The sequence below is a fragment of the Cebus imitator genome, unplaced genomic scaffold (assembly GCF_001604975.1).
Source record: "Cebus imitator isolate Cc_AM_T3 unplaced genomic scaffold, Cebus_imitator-1.0 Scaffold277, whole genome shotgun sequence".
Lineage (NCBI taxonomy): Eukaryota > Metazoa > Chordata > Mammalia > Primates > Cebidae > Cebus > Cebus imitator.
In genome coordinates this window covers 1639924-1662577 of record NW_016107592.1, presented here as the reverse complement: position 1 = coordinate 1662577, position 22654 = coordinate 1639924, and the positions used below count along the sequence as shown (strand labels likewise).

The following is a 22654-nucleotide window of genomic DNA, read 5'->3' as shown; positions in this document are numbered from 1 at the left end:
ACTTGTGCATGCTTCGTGAAGTTCTTGTGTTGTGTTTTTCAGCTCCATCAATTCACTTATATTTTTCTCTAAGCTGTTTATTCTCATTAGCATTTCATCAAATCTTTTTTCAAGGTTCTTAGTTTCCTTGCATTGGGTTAGAACATGTTCTTTTAGCTCACAGAAGTTTCTTACTACCCACCTTCTGAAGCCTGATTCTGTCATTTCATTACACTCCTTCTGCATCCAACCTTGTTCCCTTGCTGGTGAGGAGTTGTGATTCCTTGTAGGAGCAGAGGTGTTCTGGTTTTGGGTGTTTTCATCCTTTTTGCACTGGTTTCTTCCCATCTTTATGGATTTATCTACCTGTCATCTTTGTAGTTGCTGACTTTCAGATTGGGTCTCTGAGTGGACATTCTGTTTGTTGATGAAGTTATTTCTGTTTCTTAGTTTTCCTTCTAACAGTCTGGCCCCCTCTGCTATAGGACAGCTGAGGTCCATTCCAGGCCCTGCTTGCCTGGGGATCGCCTGCAGCAGCTGCAAAACACTAAGGGTTGGTACCAGTGTCTTCTTCTGCTATCTTTGTCCCAGAAGGATAGCCACCAAATGTCAGTCTGATCTCCCCTTTATGAGGTGACTCTTTGGATATACAGGGGTCAGGGAGCTGCTTCAGGAGACAGTCTGTCCTTTATAGGAGCTCAAGTGCCGAGCTGTGAGTTCTGTTGTTCATTCAGAGCTGCTGGGCAGGTACGTTTAGATCTGCTGCAGCAGAACTCGTAAACTGCTTTTTGTTCCCAGGTGCTCTGTCCCAGGGAGTTAGGGCTTTATTTATGAGATTCTGTTATGCTGCTGCCTTTTTTTTTTTTTCAGGGCTGCCCTGCCCAGCAAGGAGGCAGCCTAGTCACTGTCTGCCTGCAGACGCTTTGCTGAGCCGCTGTGGGCTCTGCCCACCTGCCGTGTGAACTTCCCTACAGTCCTGTTTATATGGGTGTAGTTATAACTGCCTTGGCAATGGTGGCCCACCTTTGTATTGGTGGACTCTGTAATGGCAGGTTGCCTTGGCAACGGCAGGCAGCCTCAGCAATGGCGGGTAGCCTTGGGAACGGCAGGCTGCCTCAGGAATGGCAGACTACCTCCGTAGTGATGGAGTGCCTCGGTAATGGTGGACGCCCCTCCCCCATAGCGCTGGACCATCCCGGTTTCAGCTGCACTTGCTGTGAAACTCTCAATCCAGAGAGTTTCTGAATGCTGTTCTTTTGTGGGGGTGGGACCAGCTGAGCCTGATCACCTGGATCCCTGCCTCAGAGCCTTTTTTTTCTTTTTCAGTTGAACAGTTGACTCTATCCCAGGTGTTCCAGTCGCCTGTTTAAAAGGCGCTGGGATCTGTGTGATTTCCTGTGCGGGTGACTCACTGTGCCGGTGACTCACTGTGCCGGCGACTCACTGCCCCGGCGACTCACTGCGCCGGGACTCATTGCGCCGGCTTAAACAGCTGCGCTGAGATTGGTGGCGCTTTTTTTGCCCAGGAATCTCCTGGCCTGGCTCCCTGTTAAGTCCCCTCTTTAATCAGATGAATGGGCGATTTCCTGGGGGCTCCAATCACCAGCCAAAAGGGCACCCGGACCAGTGTATTTTGTACGAGAACCGCGGGCTGGGGCGCAGACAAAGCAGCTGCGCGGGGCAAAGCAGTAGCGCCAAACCAAATAACCGCACCAGCCAAAACAGCCGCGCTGGCAACCAGTGGGGCTCCTCTGCCTGGGAATCTCCTGGTCCCTGGGCAATAAAAATGCGGTGTCCACTCACCCTCTGCGCTTTCACTGGGAGCTGCAACTCTGAGCTGTTGCTAAACGACCATCTTGGATCTTCTCCCCAAAACTTTGTATTTCTTATTGTCGTGAGTTTGTTTTTGATGAAAAGGGTTGAGTAGAATAAATCAGATGGAGAATTTTCATACAGACCTAGAAATTCTAAAAACTAGTTGTTTGTTCACTATTTTTTGGCAGTGTTAAGAATTATTAAATAACTGTGTGTTTGACTTCCTAAGAAGTGAGGTATCACCATATATATGCATTTGAGAACTTGAATTTGCAAATAAATACAGGGATTGTTTTATATTTTTATGTCTCAGGGATGTTGTTTCAATGCTAGTAATGAAAAATGCTACCACTTTTCTGCTTTTAGGTTGGAACGTTGCATCAGCGGGTAGAAGAACATGAAAATATCAAGCAAGAGATGACCATGGAATATAAGCAGGAGTTGAAGAAACTGCATGAAGAAGTGAGATTTTAGTTCTGTTAAATGTTGTATGTGTAGTTCTCTCTCTTTCATCCTTGAGAACTTTGTTAATAAAAGCCAGATTCTACTTTGTAAAGTGGGAACTACATATTCCATGGAAGATACAGGAGTGGGAATCCATTTCTTTGTATTTAAATCCAGGTAAAGAGTCTTGCCTAATTGTAGGTTTGATACTGCCTAGAAGAGATTCTAAAATATGTTTCTTGGTTGAATACCTGAAAGAAACAGAGCTGTTTTTGTGTAATATTGTAAAATATTGATACCAAAAAATATATTTAATATTTTAATTTTTGATCAGTTACTAGATTTTAAATAATGGAGGACCCAAAGATTTAAGAAGTGTTTTGGGATAAATAAAGAAAGTAAGGAAGTTCTATCCATTAACTCAATTTTATTCTTCAGATTTGGGAAAAAATGCTTTTATTCTGATTTAATTCAAAAGTAGTCTTCTCCTGCTTCCTGAATATCAGTGACCTGCAGAAGCATGGCTTGAGAATCACAGACCTAGAGGAAAGAAAAAGAGTTTTTATTTGGTGCTTTTACTCGGGGGGTGGGTAGTTGGGTCTTTAAGTGCAAGGCTACTGTAATAAACTTTTGTTTAAAAAATTTTTGTTTAATTTTTTCTTTGAATACATTTCTTTACTAGTGTTTGTTTTACGTATTTAATTTTTAGTTTCCTTTTGTGTTTTGGTTTGGAAATCTAACATGTTCAGAGTAGTACTAGTTAGCACTACTCTTGTTTTCATCATACCAATTTGTCTCACCACTACTTTTTACAAATTCTTAAAGTATAGATATAATTGTTTCTGCAGTTAGGCAGACTGAAGAGAAGCTACGAAAAGCTTCAGAAAAAGCAAATGAGGGAATTCAGAGGAAATACCAAAAATCACCGGGAAGATCGGTCTGAAATTGAGAGGTTAACTGCAAAAATAGAGGTATGTTCATAGTAATAATTTGTTCGTAGTGATTGTCAGCCTTCATGTAGGAAAATGCTGTTTCTTTTTTTCTTTTCTTTTTTTTTTTTTTGAGACGGAGTTTCACTCTTGTTACCCAGGCTGGAGTGCAATGGCGCGATCTCGGCTCACCGCAACCTCCGCCTCCTGGGTTCAGGCAATTCTCCTGCCTCAGCCTCCTGAGTAGCTGGGATTACAGGCACGCGCCACCATGCCCAGCTAATGTTTTTTGTATTTTTAGTAGAGACGGGGTTTCACCATGTTGACCAGGATGGTCTCAATCTCTTGACCTCGTGATCCACCTGCCTCAGCCTCCCAAAGTGCTGGGATTACAGGCTTGAGCCACCGCACCTGGACGGAAAATGCTGTTTCTAATGGCACTATTTTCTGAAAGCAGTTTTCTAGCATCTTTAGGACTGCCACCAAGTTATTTCAAAAGTGAGAGGGTGATACGCCATATATTCTATCATCATCTGGTTCTCCATGGTTAACGGGGTTATTGGCCATCAATAATTCTCAAGAGGGCAGTACCACCCTTAGGGAACATTTGCAAATGTATGCAGGCATTTTTTTTGGTTGTCAAAATGACTGAGCATAATAAAACTGACACTTAGGGGACAGTGACCAGGAAAATTAAACATGCCTAAGAGTGTTCCACACAGGAAGAATTATTGTACCCCAAATGCCATTATCTCTCCCATTGGGAAACATTGACCGCTAGTTACAGGCGGTCCTCTATGGACATTGTTCTTGTCTTATATAGCATTGTGTCTCAAGTACTTAATAAAGCGGGGCTTAGTAAATGTGGAAAATATATGTCACTTTTTATACAGAGCAATCTCCATATCAGATTATTCTCAGTTCCCATTTAGATATAGTAAACCATTCACTTCCTTCTTTGCTGACTTTGTTTTTATTAAGACTGATTAGCTCCATGATTAGTGTATATATTGAGGATGTAAGGGGAGGTGATGAGCTAATAGTTCTAAGAATAGATGAAGGAGCAGCACAAGGCTGTCACTCCCTTCTTCTGTCCTTGCCGTTAGTTCTTCAGTGGACATAAGAATTACCAGAGTGCTTTTAGGCTCTCAGCAATGCTGATCCAGTCATATGGCATAGGACCCTAGGGGTCTGCATTGTATCCAGGCTCCCTAGCTGATTCTAATTTGAGAAACATTGTTCAACATCTTTGTGTGATCACTTACAAGTTTTTACTCTGGGTTACATGTCACCCACAAATGCCAGTATGTTATTGTTACTTAAAAGTATAATTTCTGTGTTTATATTCTTTTATATCAATCTTTTTATACATTTGAAGAGCTTAGAATCAGAAGGCCACAGATACTGCTTCCCCTCCACCCTTTTTGACAATACCTTTTTCCCCAAATCCTATATCCTTCTTGCTCCTCATTGCCACTTCCTGACCATTCTCTTTTCTTTATACCTCAAAAACCTCATCTTTGATTTTCATGTTACCAGCCTATACTGCCAACCAGTGTACATACAACCAAAGTAGTCATCTTCTGATCTCTGGGTTATTTCCCTGGCTCATAGATTTCAGCACCCAGCTCACTGTCAATTAGGGATGATGCTTATAATACTCTGACCTTATAGTTTCCTGACTTTCTTTCCTCCATAGAAGTTTTGATTATCTCCCTTGTCTTACCTACATATTCCCATTACCATTCCTTAGCTCTCGTCATTATCAATATATGCCACCCTCTAGAATCTCTTTTTTATGAATTTAATTATCAGACTACCAATCCCTGTCTACTCAGCTAACTCTCTCTAGTCCTTTGACTCTCAGTAATCATTAACCATCCCTTAAAATGATTGACTTCTGCTGCCTTTTTACTACTCCATTAGTGTTCTCACTTATTGGTCCTTACCTAGCTTAAATTCTATGATTACATTTCTTACTTTCCCCTTCATCTCCTGTGCTCCTCTCTTGCTTCCTCATATTTGCTTGGCAGAATCACAGCTCTGCTTAAGTCCACCTTTCTGCCCACTCTCTACCTGTTGTGTGTAGCTGAACATGACTGGAGAAAAACCTAACCATGCTGTCTGACCACACTTTTAAATTCATGCACTAGCCTCAAATGGGTCCTAATGCTACCTGGAATCATACGATATTTCCTCTGATCTCCTACTTTCCACAGTGAGTATTTCATACTTTTGCTTTTTTCCTCAAACTTTCAACACCTTCCCCCACATCCTCAACTTTGAGTTATATCTTTCTTTCTGTTTATAGGCTTCCAACTCTGTGTCTAACCACCTATCTGCATCTGTGCCCATGAACCCTGCCTTCTTTCGTGGAGGAAACTACCCATGCCCTCCCTTCTCTACCCAAGACATTACTCAAGCAGTTCACCTTCTCTATTCTGCAGCCTTAATTTTTTTTCTCTCTACTAGATATTTTTTACCAGCATCCAAATTTCTCTCCTCTTAAGTATCCTCTCTTGACCCCTCTCTTCTCTTCTGCTCCATTTTATTTTTTATTTTATAACTAAAAAAATTACTTCAGTCATCTATACTTGTCTCCAGTTCCTCTTGTCTCATTTTTCTTGTACACACTCAGTACAGCTTTTGTTCCCTCATTCACTGCAGAAGCTATTCATATAGAGATCACCAGTGACCTCCACATTCCCAAAGCCTGTGGGCTGGTCCTCGTCTTCCTCGTCCTACCTGCAGCTTTGTAGGAGAGCTGCTCTTTCCCGCCTCCTTAACCACTTTCTTGACTTGGCTTGAGAAAAGCCACATTTCTCTCATTTTTCTCCTTGTTCATCATTCCTCAATCTCTGTTACATCTTAACCTAGGGTCATGTCATTGAACCTTTCCTTTTTTATTTTTATTTTTATTTTTATTCCTATGTACGCCTACTCCCCTATTGATCCCATTGGATTTCATTGCTTTAACACTGTGTATATGTTAACAATTCCCAAATTTGTATATCTAGCCAAGACCTCTCCTCTTCATAACAGAATAATTTTCAACTCGTTCTTTCCTGTCTCCACTGTAATGTCTAAAACTGTCAGACTTATGTCCAAGCTAAAGTCCTGTCTTTCTCTTTTTCTGTCTCTCCAACACTGATTTCTGTTTTAGCTGATGGCAACTCAATTTGCTCAAGCTAAAACCTCAGGGTCATCCTAGACTTCTCTTTTCTCAGCACAATAGCCAGAATGATTCTGTTGTAATGTAAGTCAAATTATATCACTTCCTATACAAAAACCTTGCAGCAGCTTCTCTTAAAATCCTAAGTTATCCTAATGACCTATGTGGTCTTACTCCCAGTTATCTCTCTTACCTTGTCTTCTCCTACTTTCTCTTTCATTCATTTTATTCCAGCCACACCAGCCTCCTTTCTCACCCTCGAACACACCAGGATGCTCTTACTTCAAGCCTGTTCTTTCCACCCAGAATATTGTTACTTCACCTCCATCTCTAGGTGTTTACTTAAATGTTTTTCAGTCAATCTGGCCATCTCTTAAAAATTACAACCCCAACTCTGAACACTTCATGCCCTGTTTTCTCCAAAACCTGTATTGCCATCTGCTATACCATACAAGAAATGTGTTGTCTCTTGCCCCCATTTGAGTGGGACTGGGGTTTTTGTTTGTTAAGTATTGTATCCCTGACACCTAAATCAGTACCTAGCATATGTAGTAGAATGATTGAATGAGTGAATAAGTGAATGTCAGAAATATGGTTAACAATGCTTATCTTAAGGAGACTGAGACTTCAGGAGTTGAGGGTCCTGGAAGACAGTGATAGAAAGATTTGAGTTTCCTTTCCTTTTGATTTGCCACATTATCATAAATATTGATTTGAAGTTACTATTGATTTATCATTAATTTTGAACTGTTTGGCTTTGGGTTTAAATATCTGTTAAAATTTAGTACAGATTTTCTTTGTTATTCAAGCCTTTGCAGTTCCTCTGTTAAGATAATAAATATTTGGATATCAAAGGATATTGTGTTATCTGAATCTACTTGCTTCTTGAGTTTTAGATGCTGAGAACTAAAATTTGGACTACCAAAGGACTTACCTGAAAATTTAATCTGTTCAATTTCTGGGTCTAGATATCAAGAATTTGGATAGTGAGGGATATCTGTAATCATACTTTGAAATTTTAGTTATCTTAGCATCAGTTTTCTGAAAATTCACTAGAAACTTATAACAACCCTTAGGTGGCAGCAAATCAATGGAAATAATCTGAATCCAGTGCTTAGCATCTGCGTTTCATACTCCTCACCATTAGGGTGTTAAATTTAGAAAGACAGATATCCAGAGGCACAGAATGTGAGGAATTTAGTATTACTCTCCAGCTCTGTCAGCTAAGTGAGTAATGGGGCTCCTGCTGTGGAGAAAGGTACAAGTGTATCCAGGGACATGGGGAGAAATTAAAGTAAAAGGGAGTCTGGGAAGTAAAGACAGTGAGGAGAAGCACTCAGAAATTAAGTACCCTAATTGTTTCCTTAGGAATTCCGTCAGAAATCACTGGACTGGGAGAAGCAACGCTTGATTTATCAGCAACAGGTATCTTCACTGGAGGCACAAAGGAAGGCTCTGGCTGAACAATCAGAGATAATTCAGGTAAGCTTAAGACATTTTAAAATAATGAGAAGCAGACAGGTTTTGATCAAGTTTGAACTACCTTAATACAGCCTCCTGGTACCATTCAGCCTCTTTCAGCTTCTCTCCATGAACCCTTCTTTCTTTCTTGCTTAGGAACCCTCTTCTCCTCAGTATCTAGACTCAGCTCCTCCGTCCTGCCCGCCCTCCCACATGCACATACCCACTCTCCTGTCCAGGCTCATGTCCTTGTGCTGGTTTGCTGCTTTGCCTCCTTGCTTGTTTCTCACTTGCTCACCCACTCTCTGTCATTGTCTTACTTACTCAAGCTCGCTCTGTGCTTGTATCCATGTTCACTCTCCTCATCTTGGTCCCTAGCTTTGTCACCCTGTCTTCCTCTCCTCTCTTTCTTCCCTACCCCAATCCATTCCTCCCTCTGTCTCCTTTCCCAGGTCTTTCTGTCTCTGTTGTTGGGTCTCTTGGCTCTACTATAGTCCGTGCCTTGCTCCGTCTGGTCACTGGGATGCCTCGGCCAAGGTGCGTCAGCCAGGGAGCTTCAGTTCGTCTGCCTGTGCAGACAGATGTGGAGAGAGTCACATTGCAATGGTGTGCACAGTAACTAAAAGTGGTGTCTTTGTAATAACAAAAGCAATTTTTTTTGGAACACTGGTAGAAACTTTTAATGGCTTAAGTAAAACCAAAAAATAAGACACTTAATTTGGAAATACAGCTTCTAAGAACATATTCAGCTCATTCCTTTTTCAATTAGAATCAAGAACATAAAGGAAAATAAAGAAATTTGTGATCATCTGTTATGTGCTAGATACTGTCTCAGTGCTTCTTCTAGATGCTTTTTGAATGTGTTCTTTGTTTAATATTATGATAATCTGTCAAGGTTGATAGTTATCTTAGTTTTATAGAATGAGGGGACAGATTGGGTAAGTTGAAGTTGAAATAGAGGGAAGGTGTTTATTTATTTTTAATTTTTTTTTTTTTTTTTTTTTTTTTTTGCTTTTTGGGTTTTAAAAAATAATCTGCATTTTTTGCTGTTTTAAGTCTCAATAATGCATTAACTTTTTGTTCGTCTCCCTGAAATATCAGCTGTCTGATAAACTACTGACAGTGGCTCTGCTGTGAGTGACTTCATTCAAAATGATAGGAAAAGTCCACAACAACTGCAAGGCAAATTTATTTTCTATGCTGCAGCAAGCTATGCAGCCAGACACACTAGTGAAATTCTGAGATGTCTAGACCAGTTTTTTGACTTGAATGTCAAAGCACTATGTAGACCTAATAACTATAAAATATTGTTATATATATATATTTTTAACAAAATTTTTTTTTTTTTTTCTTGAGATAGGGTCTCGCTACATGGCTCAGCTGGTCTTGGACTCCTGGGCTCCAGCAGTCCTCCCACCTTGGCCTCCTAAAGTGCTAGGATTACAGGTGTGAGCCACTACAATCAACCAACATGTTGTTATATTTTAGTTGTAGCCTTCCAATTGACAGAAAAACAAATTGCGACTCAGTTTTTACAGTTCTCAATTCGTTGTCATGGAGTATTACCGATTATGGATTCTCTTCAAATTACTGTTACCCTATTTCAAATTGCTATTGTGATTATTGACTCTATGTAATTAAAACTTCATTGTTAGTAAAAATGGGATTTTTAGTTACTGTAAATTAGCTAGGGCTAGAGTGAGAAGCCTTTCAACAGCCAACATTGGTTTTTCCTACTAAGGATGTTTGAATTATTCTTCTGATAGTTTTGTTGAACCTAAAACTATCTGATTGTTTAATAAAAATGTTACATATAAATGTATTTCTCTTTCTCCCTTAAGCAAACTAAATAAAATTAAATCTTTCTGTGATTCAATATATACCAGTGCTGCATGATCATTATTTTTTTAAACATTGAAATAAACTAATCTGTATCCATTAACCAGGATTAATAGTTATCATCTTGTCAATCTTTTTTTTTTTTTTTTTTTTGAGACAGTCTCACTCTGTTGCCAGGTGCCAGGCTGGAGTGCAGTGGCGCAATCTCGGCTCACTGCAGTCTCTGCCTCCTGAGTTCAAGCAATTCTCCTGCTTCAGCCACCTGAGTAGCTGGGACTACAGGCGCATACCACCACGCCCAGCTAATTTTTGTATTTTTTAGTAAAGACGGGGTTTCATCATGTTGGTCAGGATGGCCTTGATCTCTTGACCTCGTGATCCTCCTGCCTGGGCCTCCCGAAGTGCTGGGATTACAGGCATGAGCCACTGCGCCCGGCATCAGTCTTTAATTGTAAAATACATGTAACAAAATGTTCCACCTTAACCATTTTTAAATATGTAGTACAGTAATGTTAACTATATGTACATTGTTGTGCAACAGATCTCTGGAACTTTTTTATCTTGTCAAACTGAAACTTTATACCTTTCCCTACTTCTTGTTTTTGGCGGGAATATTACAGAGCAAATCACAGATATCATCTTATTTCCCAACAGGTAAGGACTTAAAAAATAACTACAATATATCAGTATCACATTAATAGAATAATAACTTCTTAATATAATTTAATGGCCAGTCTGTTCACATTTCTCCAGTTGTCAAAAAAACTATCTTTTTACAATTGGATGTTTGAGTCAGAATTCAGTCAAGGTTGATATATTGCATTTGGTTGAAATGTGGGTCACCATTGAACAATAACAGTAGAAAACCTGGGAGACTGAGTAAGTGGCTATTAGCCCACCCTCCATTAAAAAATAATTCTATCATTTTTTCTTCTATGTTTTTAATATCTAAAAATATAATTCAGAAACTTCTAATTCTTTGACTTACATATTGGAATTCTTTTCTTTTAGTCAGCTATTAAAATTACATAATCCATGCTTATTTTAGAAAAACGAGAAATTGTAGATAAAATGAGAAATAAAAAAATCACTCATAATTCTACCATTTAGAGATTTACCATAAATAACATTTTGGTGTAAATTTCTTTTGACTTTGTGTATGCTTACATACAGTGTGCAATACATTGATGTACTTTTGTTAGGGGAAAAAAACTATATGCACTGTGTATGGGAAGGGAAGGGTAGTTGCAAACTTTAAAAAAATAGCAAAGTGACAGTAGCAAAGCGTTGATAATTTTTGAAGCTGTGTGATATATGTATATATAGGGATTCAACATCTTATTCTCTCTATATTTGTGTATGCTTGAATTTTCCATGAAACATAATTTTAAAATATGTAGAGTGCTTACTGTGTGACAGGTACTGCTGCTAAGCACTTCACAGCTTTAAAATTTTTCCTTTTCAAATATGACATGTCCACAAATTTGTAGTCATAATGATAGTGTAGAAGACCACCCTATTGTTAAATGTATAACAACATTTGTAACCAGTCCCTTATTGTAGAACATTTAGTTTCTCACTTTTCATTTTCGTAAATAATGTTTAGATGAACATCCTTGAATAAACATTTAGGAGTATTTACCCATTTATTTTCTTAGGAAATGGTCCTAGAATTGGATTTACTGTATCAGCGTACATTCAGATATTTTAATATATATTGCCAAAGTTTTCTTCAATGATGAATTGATAGACTTTCTCTAGCAGTATGTGACAATGTCTCTTTCCTCATACTTTCCCCACATTGAGCACTATTATTTCTTTTGACTTTCCCCACTTTTAGGCTTGTCTTTGTCAATCTTATAAGTGAGAAAAATGATATCATTGTTTTAACATACATTCTTTAATATGAGTGAAGTTGAGCACTTTTTTCATCTGTTTATGGCCATCTTCATTTTTCATAAATTGTTTGTGTCCTTTGCTCACTTTTCTTTTGGGATGTTTATATTTTATTTTTATCTTACTTTATTTTTTGAGATGGAGTCTCTATTGCCCAGGCTGGAGTGTGGTGGCCTGATCTTGGCTGACTGCAACCTCTGCCTCCCATGTTCAAGCAATTTTCCTTCCTCAGCCTCCCAAGTAGCTAGGATTACAGCTAATTTTTGTATTTTTAATAGAGATGAAGTTTCTCCATGTTGGTCATGCTGGTCTCGAACTCCCAACCTCAAGTGATCCACTTGCCTCGGCCTCCCAAAGTGCTGGGATTACAGGCATGAGCCACCGCACCTGGCTGGATGTTTATATTTTACTATTCTGAAAGAGCTCTCCATACACTTAAGTGTGAAGTATAAACCCTTTGCTATTATGTTGCAGTTGTGTGTGTTTACTCAATTTACCTTAATTTTTGCCTAGTATTTTTTATGGAAATACAATTGTTTTATAGTTTTTAAGAATTGCTTAATTCTATCAAGTTTTTCTTCAGCGTTTTTATCTTTGTTATCATACTGTAAAGTCTTACCTAAGCCAGTATTTCTTCTAATGCTTTATCATTTCTTTTTAATATATTTTATCTAAAAATTAATTTAGCGTAAGGTATTTGATAGGGATCTAAATTTGTTTTTAAAATGATTATATAATTTATTGACTATTACATTTTGAGGATTTGACAGAATGATTCTAAAATTCATGTGGAATGATAAATGAATGATACTAGCCAACATTTTTTTTTTTTTGAGACAGAGTTTCACTCTTGTTGCCCAGGCTGGAGTGCAGTGGCGCAATCTAGGCTCACTGCAACCTCCGCCTCTCGGATTCAAATGATTCTCCTCCCTAAGCCTCCCAAGTAGCTGGGATTACAGGTATGCACCTCCGTACCCAGCTGATTTTGTATTTTTAGTAGAGATGGGGTTTCACCAAATTGGTCAGGCTGATCTCAAACTCCGGACCTCAAGTAATCTACCCGCCTCAGCCTCCCAAAGTGCTATGATTACAGGCATGAGCCACTGCACCCGACCACCAACGTTTTTTAAAACAGTAATGGGGGATGTTTGTTCTATGAAATATTAAAATATATTTTATTAAAAAGTACAGTTAAGCTGTGATGCTAGATGCAAGAACAGAATGGTGGTTATATAATATAGGAAAAGGATCAATATAGTCTAAAACACAAGGTCATTTCTGTTTAGAAGACAAGGAATCTCCTGCTACTTTTTCTCTTGCCTACATAATGCAAAGGAAATGTTAGAGAACATTAAGAACATTTGAAAACAGGGAAATCTTAGAGAACATTAAGAACATTTGAAAAAGCTGATAAACAGTATGCAAAAAAGTAGAGATTGCTTTATATGTTTTCCTTTTAAAATATTTACATGAGCTGTAAGATATTCTTGAAGTTAACTTTAAATCTACTGTTTAATTATAGTTATATAAATATATTTGTAAGTATATATATTTTTAAAAGCATCCTTTTCCTGTTTTGAAGAAAAAAATGATCCTAACTCAAATGTTAATCTGTTGTCTTGGTAGAATTATCAGAGTTAATTGAATTGGCTTAGACCTACTGTTTAAAAGTTCATAGTTGCATAGATACAACAGTGATAAGAGGATCTTACAGGGAGCTGTGTTGTTAATACGCTCTTCAAACTGCTTTCTAGTGGAAATGCTGCAAGGCTATGGCCTGCACTGGCATATTTGGAGTTGACAGTGATGAGGAGCTTGGTAAGGGATTGATGCTTACAATGGCCATACCTTCATACTGGGATTCCTTGGAAAGTGAAAAGCCCTGTTGCTTCATATCACATTGTTCATAGCAATCTCACTATCTGGGAGAGTAATTTTCTTGAAGCACCAGGAAGTACATACCACAAATGCAGAAGAGGATTTGAATTCAACCCCCAGACCCCAATGTCTTCTCCAGTTCTCCTTCACTCTTTAGCTGCCCACATTGGCCTTTTGTTTTAGTTTCTCTCCCTGATGTAAACTGCCTTCTTGATTGCTTCTTTTAACCACCTCTGCTGTGATTTGTGCTGTTGAAATAACTCTACCCACTCCAATAGAATGCCAAATGTTAGATTAACAAGAGGAATGCCTGTTCCTGGCTCAAATAATTAGTGGTTAGTATTAAAAAAAAAAAGGTTTAAAAATATGCCAGCCTTAAAATATCTTTAAAGCCAGATAATTATCAGAAATAATCATTATTTTAGAAGTGTTTTTTTACATTTATTTCTGACTTTCTTAGTATTGATGAGATATTCTTGAGATTAGTGTGGTGCTAATAGATATTTGTAAGTCACATGTAATATAAAATTTTCTACTAGTCACATTAAAAAGTAAAAATAGGTGAAATTAATTTTAATAATATATTCAACTTAGTATGTCAGAAATATCATATTTACCTATTTTTAACTGAGTCTTTAAAATCTTTAACTGAATTTTTTTTTCTTTTTTTTTTAAATTTATTTATTTTACTTTAGGTGCATACTATATCTGGCATTTCTCCCCATGTTATCCCTCCCCACCCGCCATTTTCTCTCCCCTACCCGCCCCCAGCTGTCCCCTGTGTGTGATGCTCCTCTCCCTGAGTCCACGTGTTCTTGTTGTTCAACACCTGCCTATGAGTGAGAACATACGGTGCTTGGCTTTCTGTTCTTGGGTCACTGAATTTTTATTTTACAGTGAAGAGCACATCTCAATTCAGATTAGCCACAGTTTAGTTGTGCGGTAGCTACATGTAGTAGTGCAGCCCAAGTGTATTCTAGGCAATGAAAATTTAGAATTTGTTTGAGTTGATTATGTACTTGTCACTATGCTTAAAAAACACTGTATTTTTGTGTGACCAAAATAGTAAATTAGTGAAAGAAGTTTATGTTCTTCATTCTTCAAAACTGAGAAGTTTATTGTATTTAGCAAATCTAGACTTAGTGGTTAAAATATACCTTAGTTTATTAGTTTATTATATCAGTGTTGAGTTTAAGATCACAGATTTGAGTTGATAGTATTAAGTAGCTATTGCAGTACTAAGAAGATAGTGTTTTGTAATTATGTGTTATCTGAGTGCCCATTGGGCAGTGGGTTTCTAGCTGTGTTCTGCCAGGGCTGCTGTACAGGTTAAGGGTTGGACTAAGGGACATTTAAGCAAGCTGGGCTCTAACCCTTTTCTCCTTCTCACCCTCACCCAGTCTGCACATTTATTTATTCTGCACAGGATTCTATGTAAGATTTCCTCTTGGAAAAAAGGTTTATATTGTATTCAAAAGTTTGGAGACAGTTCCATGCTTAGCAATTGTTCTAGTGAATCTAAACCTAAATATTGATGTTCTTTCTTCATACCATTGTGGGGATCTGGTAAAAAGAAAAATGGCTCTTGGCACTGAAATCTTGACTTGTAATTTATACAAACAGCATTTGTCTGTCTCATCACCTTTCTTCTACACTCTCTCTGGCTTATGGGAACTTTTTAGCATACACTTTACTTGACTGCAGTATACAGTACAGTATTTGGATCTGTACTGTAAATAATAAAATCTTTAAATCTCCAAGTTTCCCAGAGATATCTCTACTTGTATTTTAAAAATAAAATTGTGTGTTTTTCCCTTTAGAAATATTTAGAATAAGGAAAGTTTACCTCCACAGATGATTTATATTCATCTTAAGTTTGTAGATGAGGTACAAGGATGCTGGATTAAAACTTGTAAAAACTAGAAAGTTGGGAGCTGAAAACCAATGTTGCTGAGATGCATAGCCTAAAACATAGTAGTCAGTAGATACGTCATTGAGAGAAACCAATTTGAGATGCACTGTATTTACCTATTTTAACTCAGTAAGTGTCCAAAAACTGATGATAGAACCAGTCTCTTCTCCCTTATAAGCGCCTTTTTCTCCAATAAACAAAAGCCCACAATTTCCTCATTTCTCTGAATTTAAAGAGCATTTTATGGTCACTTTGATTAATCTAAATATGAATGTTTATAATGTTAAAACAGAATAATTACAACATGCTCTAAGTGGAAGGGGGGTGGAATTTAAACTGTATATTTAGTGATTTTAAAATTCTAATTTCTGAACTTTCATCAGAAATAGAATAATGCATTATAGCTCCTATTTCCTATGTTTTAAATAGGAAATAACTCCAGACAGGTTGTGGTTGAATTTCTGTGTAATTAGGTAGAATACTGTAGTGTCTCTTCTCCTGAGGAATTCCTTTACTTTACCCATTCTTTTCTTTTATTATATTTTATTTATTTTTTTGAGACATGGTCTTACTTTGTCATACAGGCTGGAGTGCAGTGGTGCAATTTTGGCTCACTGCAACTTCTTCCCGAGTTCGGGTGATCCTCCCATGCTGCCATGCTCGGGTAATTTTTGTATTTTTTTTTATAAAGACGGGGTTTCGCCATGTTTCCAGGCTGGTCCCCAACTCCTGAGCTCAAGCAATCTGCCCGCCTCAGCCTCCCATAGTGTTAGGATTACAGCCACCATGCCCAGCCTCTCAATTCTTTCTTACCCCTTCTCAACATACGTATTTTATTAAGCCAGTGCTTTATGCTTTCATGGAAATAGTAGTTTCATTTTAGTCTTGCTTATTCATTATCATTTCCCTTTCACCTATTGATTGATAGTTTGTGTTTCTAGGCTCAGCTTGCCAATCGGAAACAGAAATTAGAGTCTGTGGAACTTTCCAGCCAATCAGAAATTCAGCACTTAAGCAGTAAACTGGAGCGGGCCAATGACACTATCTGTGCCAATGAGTTGGAAATAGAGCGCCTCACCATGAGGGTCAATGACTTGGTTGGAACCAATATGACTGTTCTGCAGGAGCAGCAGCAAAAAGAAGAAAAATTGAGGGAATCTGAAAAGCTATTAGAGGTGTGTTTTAAAATCACTATAATTGGGGGAAGTGTGTGTATGAGTGTTTTAAGAGAGTGTTATTAAGCTTGAACTAGGTTATACAATCTATACTTTCTTTCCTACTTTATTAGAGTTAATATTGTAACTGTTATATAACTTTAAATAGTCTGACTTCCTTGCTTCTTCATGAAATAGAAAAATTGTAATAATATCTGGCTTAGAAATTTCTGAGTATTTTGCAGGTTCTGCAGGAAGAAAATGGAATTGAAAGAAAATTATAATCATATCTGACTTTTTTGCAGGCTCTGCAGGAAGAAAAGAGAGAATTGAGGGCAGCTCTTCAGTCTCAAGAAAATCTCATCCGTGAGGAAAGAATGCTAAAGGAGAAGTTACAAGAAAAAGTAAAGGCAGCTGACGCTCAACACGCTGTAGAAGCTCTAAGGTAAATTTGATCTTAAATATTATTCACCTTAGCCACTTAATGGCTAGGCGTTAAACACTAGGTTTATTTAATTTTATTTTTATTTGTATTTTATTTTATTTTGAGATAGAGTCTCCTTCTGTCACCCAGGCTGGAGTGCAGTGGTGCAATCCTGGCTCACTGTAACCTCCATCTCCCAGGTTCAAGTGATTCTCCTGCCTCAGCCTCCTGTGTAGCTGGGACTACAGGTGCATGCCACCACGCCTGGCTACTTTTTGTATTTTTAGAGATGGGGATTCACCATGTTGTCTAGGTTGGTCTTGAACTCCTGACCTCAGGTGATTCCCCCCAGCTCAGTCTCCCAAATGCCGGGATTACAGGTGTGAGCTGCTGTGCCTGTCCAGGCACTAGTTTTAATATTGCATATTCATAATTTTATGTTTGATCATATCTGAGTTAGGTTTTTAAAGTGTTATAAAATTTTGTTTGGTTAGTTTTCTTCTGCTGCCAGTTTGGGTTCCTAACAGAGACTCAGACTCTCATGTTTAAAAAGTTAGAAACCTCTTGGTCAGTTTGCATGCTTGGTGAAACTCCAAATGTGAAGGGAATTGTCATTCATGTCTTCTGTGTCATTCCTGTCTCCTGGAGGCCTCACTTTCTTGGTGGAATAGGATGTGATTAGTAGCTGCTTATCATTAGTAGCAGCCAGCCATTGGGCTAGCCTTCTTGTTTGATTAAAGTCTGTTGCACACTTTTATTTTTGCCAGAATTCTCCTGTAACTTTTCATTTTTTTGGTATAAGGTTTCAGGTGTCAATGAAGTGATTTTGCCATTTTGTCTTTTTCCCTTGAAAAATAGGCCAAATCTCAGTTAAGAAGGGAGTAAATTGTTGCTGACTTTTTAAAGAAGCAGCATCTCTGGACTCTTTCTTTCCTTTCCCAATATTGTTTTTATAAAGCAGGAGGCAAACAAGAGTTCCAAAGAGTTTACCAAAAATGATTGGAAAATACAAACTAGACGTGCATTGTTTTTGTTGGCAGAGATAAAGGCCTTAACAATCATCCTATGTCTTTCCATAGGCCAGGGGAAGACTCTCCGGCAGAAAAGAAGTACACTTGTGAAGGGCAGGGGGACTTAGACAGTGTGCTGTCCCAGTTGAATTTTACCCATACTAGTGAGGAACTTCTGCAGGCAGAGGTGACTCGTCTTGAAAGCAGGTACATAATTATACACACATTTCAAAAATTTTAAGTTATTAAAATGAATTTTTGATCATATTTATAAAGTAAATGAATATAATAGTTCCAGTGAAAAAAATAAGATTTTTTTTCTAGCATCCACAAATGGCCTGTGTTCTTATTTATTTATTTTTTTGAGATGGAGTCTTGCTCTGTTGCCCAAGCTGGAGTGCAAAGGCATGATCTCGGCTCACTGCAACCTCCGCCTCATAGGTTCAAGCAACTCTTCCACCCCAGCCTCCTGAGTAGCTGGGATTACAGGCACCTGCCATCATGCCTGACTAATTTTTGTGTTTTTGTAGAGATGGTGTTTTACCATGTTGGCCAGGCTGGTCTTGAACTCCTGACCTCAGGTGATCCACCCACCTTGGCCTCCCAAAGTGTTGGGATTACATGTGTGAGCCACCGCGCCCAGCCCTAAGTTCTTATTAGAAGACAGAAGCAATTAAAGGAGAACATCTTAATCTTTCTGTCATCAAATCTACTAGTCTGCCCACATCTGTACCTATAATTTTTACCTTGGATCTGTATTTCTAAGACCAACCATTCCACTTGTGTCCTGTTTCTGTAGTTGTATCCTTTCTCTTCTACATCATCAAGTTCTTTCTCTCTGCTGAATCATATCCACTGGTATAAAATGTGCTATAACATCACTCATCTGGGGGAAAAAAACCATCCCTTAATCCTATGTCTCTGTCAAGTTACTTCCACATTTCTGTATTTTCTTTAAAACAAAATTCTTCAAAAGAGTTGTCTGTACTGACTCTACTTCTTTACCTTTCACCTGTTTAGCAGCCCTTCACTTAGGTTTTTCCCCCTATTACCTCAGAAGCATGGTAGGGATGGGATGGGTCACAGCTGACACATGGTGATTCTCCTTTTTTGTTCTGCCGTGGTGTTTTTATTTCCTTGGGTGTTAATTGGATTCTGACTAATGCTGTACCATACCTATCTAAACTCATATCGTTGTCATATTTTTTTTTTTGTTTTTTTATACCTCTGAACTTTTTGATGGGGAAGAGTGTGATATTTTGTTTTAAACACATTAATCATGATTATTTGTACACTGACATTTTCTGTATGTGAAAGATAAAAGTACTTTTAACGTGAACTATTAACCTTAAGTCAAACAACAAGCGAAATGTCATTTTACACTTTTTAGGTTATCTTTATGTAATATTTTTTTGTTTTTACATTTATTTCTGGTTTCGGAAACTACTAAGCATTTTCTTAATTTTATCTACATGTTAAATGCACAAACATACATACACACACGTATTTTTTGCTTTATTCCTTTTGGAATATTTGGGGCACTTGAGATAGTCTTTGTTATCGTTGATGTATATGTGTACTCTTCCATTTGACTAAAATGAAGTTTATTATTTTGACATTAGGACAACAATTTACATTTTTATCACAGATTTTTTTATTGATTGGCTTTTTAGTGATATTTTAAATGTAATACTATAAATGAGTGAGGTGATGTTTAAGATATTGGCTGGATATTTTTGAACATCAAGAATTAAATTAGATAGTCCAATTTATAGGTTTCAGGATTTTGGTTTTGTTTTAAATATGGGATCTTATTTTTGTCATTCAGTTTGGAATCTGTGAGTGCAACATGTAAACAGCTGAGCCAAGAACTAATGGAAAAATATGAAGAATTGAAGAGGATGGAAGCACATAATAATGAATACAGGGCAGAGATTAAGAAGGTAAAAATCTGCATACCTAGGACTGCAAAATTGTATGTGTTTATGGACTGAGCTACGGGTTGGGAGATTATAGAGATTATTTTTAATGAGAGAATAATGTAGTTCAAGGGACCACTTGATATTTAGGAGTGGAAGAGTACCTGGAATGTGCATAGGGAAAGTGCCTTCTTTCTTTGACATCCCCCAGATTCCCAGTACATATTTTTAAGATAACTGAAGGCTGCCCCTTTTGAACTCAAAATCTTTATTTTAAACATGTTTTGATGAAAAGTTTTCTAAAAGACATACACTTGGTTGCTTGCCAGAAAATGTGAACTGTTGTTTAATATTTTCTTATTTTAAAGATGAGTATTTATATATTGTCTCCCGTGTTGTGATGTAGTTAATATCCTTCTCGGCTATTGAGGTATACAGAGCTGTTTGTGTCTATATGAAAGGGCCCTAACTGTCCTATTTGTTGATTTGTATTTTTTATTACTTCTTTAAGATTACTTCTAGCTCCTTTCTTCTCTTGTCCTTTGTATTTGTTATCCTGTGAACCAAGTATATGAGCAAAACTTCTAGATTCGCAACTAAAAAAAGAATGAAGGTCACGCGTGCTGTCCTTTGTGTCCATGGACTTTGATTCTGGTCCTCAGCACTTGAATAACCCATCTCTCCCTGTTTTGAAGTATAAGAAATGATTGTAGGTATAACCACCTGACGTTCAGTATGGATCTGCAACTTGGTAAATTGCTAATTTTTCTGTAGATTTAATTTATGAGAAATTTAATGTCTTGAGATAAGGTAAACTTTTATTAGCTATTAACATATTATTCTGTCTAAATGCTTTCTTTTAACTTTTGGTGCTTTCTTTTCTGCTTTATAGTTGAAAGAACAGATTTTACAGGCTGAACAAAGTTATAGTTCTGCACTAGAAGGAATGAAGTTGGAAATCTCCCATCTAACTCAAGAGTTACATCAGCGAGATATCACTATTGCCTCCACCAAAGGTTCTTCCTCAGACATGGAAAAGCGACTCAAAGCAGAGATGCAGAGGGCAGAAGAAAAAGCAGTAGAGCATAAGGTGAAGCCTGAACAAAAACTTTCTTAAATTTGAAATTTTTAAAGATGGAGTTGATTAAAGACGTAATTTTCATAATATTTAATTCAGTAAATTTTTATTAGATGCCTGCTTTGAGCTGAGGGTATGCTGGTTAACAAAGAGTTTAGTGAAGATGGAGAGTAGACACAGAAAAGTAAAGTGACTATATTATTGGTGTATGGTGAGAATCACTAGCGACCACAGGCAGCCTGAATCTAGACCACTCACTGCGGAGGACTTCTAGAAGGTGTGATAGTGAAACAGAGTTAGGAATGAGCTGGGTTGAGGGGGAGGAAAAATGTTTCAGGCACAGGAAAATATAGAGGTCTCTAAGAGAGAGTAGAACGTGTTCACTATGGTTGAAACTTGAATAGAAGTGGGAAGAGTAGAAGGCAGGAAACTGGAAAGCAGGGACTGGCTCCTGAAGGGCCCCGTTAGCCACATAAAGGAGTTATACTGTGACCTTGAGATTAGTAGGGAATGACTGCAATCAGGAGTAAAATTGAATGGTCCTTAAATGGAGAATAAGCAAGGAGACAAAGGGAGCACCCAGATGCTGTTACAGGTGTAAGATGGTGGCCGCCCAGATGTAAGATGGTGGCCTGAGAAGTGGCAAGAGAGGGAGAGGGAAACTGATGAATTCCAGAGATACTGGGCTGGTAAAAATGACTGGGCTTTGTATTTGATTGGCAAGGAGGGTGAGGTAGGTAGAGTTAAGGAACAATGTTCCTTAGGATTTAAGCTTAGGCAGCTGATGGAAAGCGATGCTCTTTTTTTTTTTTTTTGAGACGGAGTTTCGCTCTTGTTACCCAGGCTAGAGTGCAATGGCGCAATTTTGGCTCACCGCAACCTCTGTCTCCTGGGTTCAAGCAATTCTCCTGCCTCAGCCTTCCGAGTAGCTGGGACTACAGGCGTGGACCACCATGCCCAGCTAATTTTTGTATTTTTAGTAGAGACGGGGTTTCACTATGTTGACCAGGATGGTCTTGATCTCTTGACCTTGTAATCCACCCGTCTCAGCCTCCCAAAGTGCTGGGATTATAGGCATGAGCCACCGCACCCGGCCTATGCTCTGTAATTAAATAGAGAAAAGACAGGGAGCAAGTTTGGTGAAAGATGATGAATTTGTGAAAAGTATGCAGACTGGGGAAGCTGGTGGAGTGGACATTGGTTTGACACATTTGTTTGTAATAAAGGCTGGGATTTTGTATGGATAATAGTTCTACCGAAGGCCTGGAGTTTAAAATCAGGATTAAGCATTTAGCTTTGGGTGTCCTGTCTTCATGGTGACATTTGAAACTCCCTGAGAGACCCCTTAACGATTATAGTGAGAAAGCATAGCATAAGAAGAGAAGTGGCTCAAACCAAACTTAGGATACTTCTCATTTAGGGTGAAAAAGATGTTGGAATGAAGCTTAAAAAAGGGAGCAATGAGGAGAGAAATTGGATAGTTTTTGCCAAGCCAAGGAAAGAAGGAATCTTTTCAAGTGGAAATGGTCAAGCATAAAAGCTAAGGGGAATGAGAACTGTTATTTTGTGAATGAAGTACAGTTCTATGTGATGTTGCAGGTAGAAGCCAAATTGGAGGAGGCTAGCACAGGAGAATGGGTAGGGATTTAAGGGATTTACCAGTGAATTGAAACTTTGCTGCTTCATCATCTGATATATCCTGTTAGAATGATATCTTCATCACATTCATCTTCATTCACCTTAA

At 38.1% G+C, this 22654-nt stretch overlaps 1 protein-coding gene across 9 annotated transcripts in view; it reads left to right on the top strand.

Annotated features, from left to right (window-relative positions):
- The window catches only part of CEP63 (centrosomal protein 63), a 64147-nt gene that overhangs the window by 33680 nt on the left and 7813 nt on the right, over window positions 1-22654 (top strand). For 7 of the 9 annotated variants that reach the window (XM_017501028.2, XM_017501037.2, XM_017501041.2 and 4 more), the window contains 8 exons: window positions 2161-2256; window positions 3087-3209; window positions 7708-7821; window positions 16267-16500; window positions 16785-16924; window positions 17983-18120; window positions 19742-19856; window positions 20725-20922. In XM_017501028.2, the coding sequence (XP_017356517.1) occupies window positions 2161-2256; window positions 3087-3209; window positions 7708-7821; window positions 16267-16500; window positions 16785-16924; window positions 17983-18120; window positions 19742-19856; window positions 20725-20922 (1158 nt within the window). The remainder of the gene's footprint in view (window positions 1-2160; window positions 2257-3086; window positions 3210-7707; window positions 7822-16266; window positions 16501-16784; window positions 16925-17982; window positions 18121-19741; window positions 19857-20724; window positions 20923-22654) is intronic. The other 2 variants (XM_017501029.2, XM_017501034.2) reach the window with 2 other exon arrangements.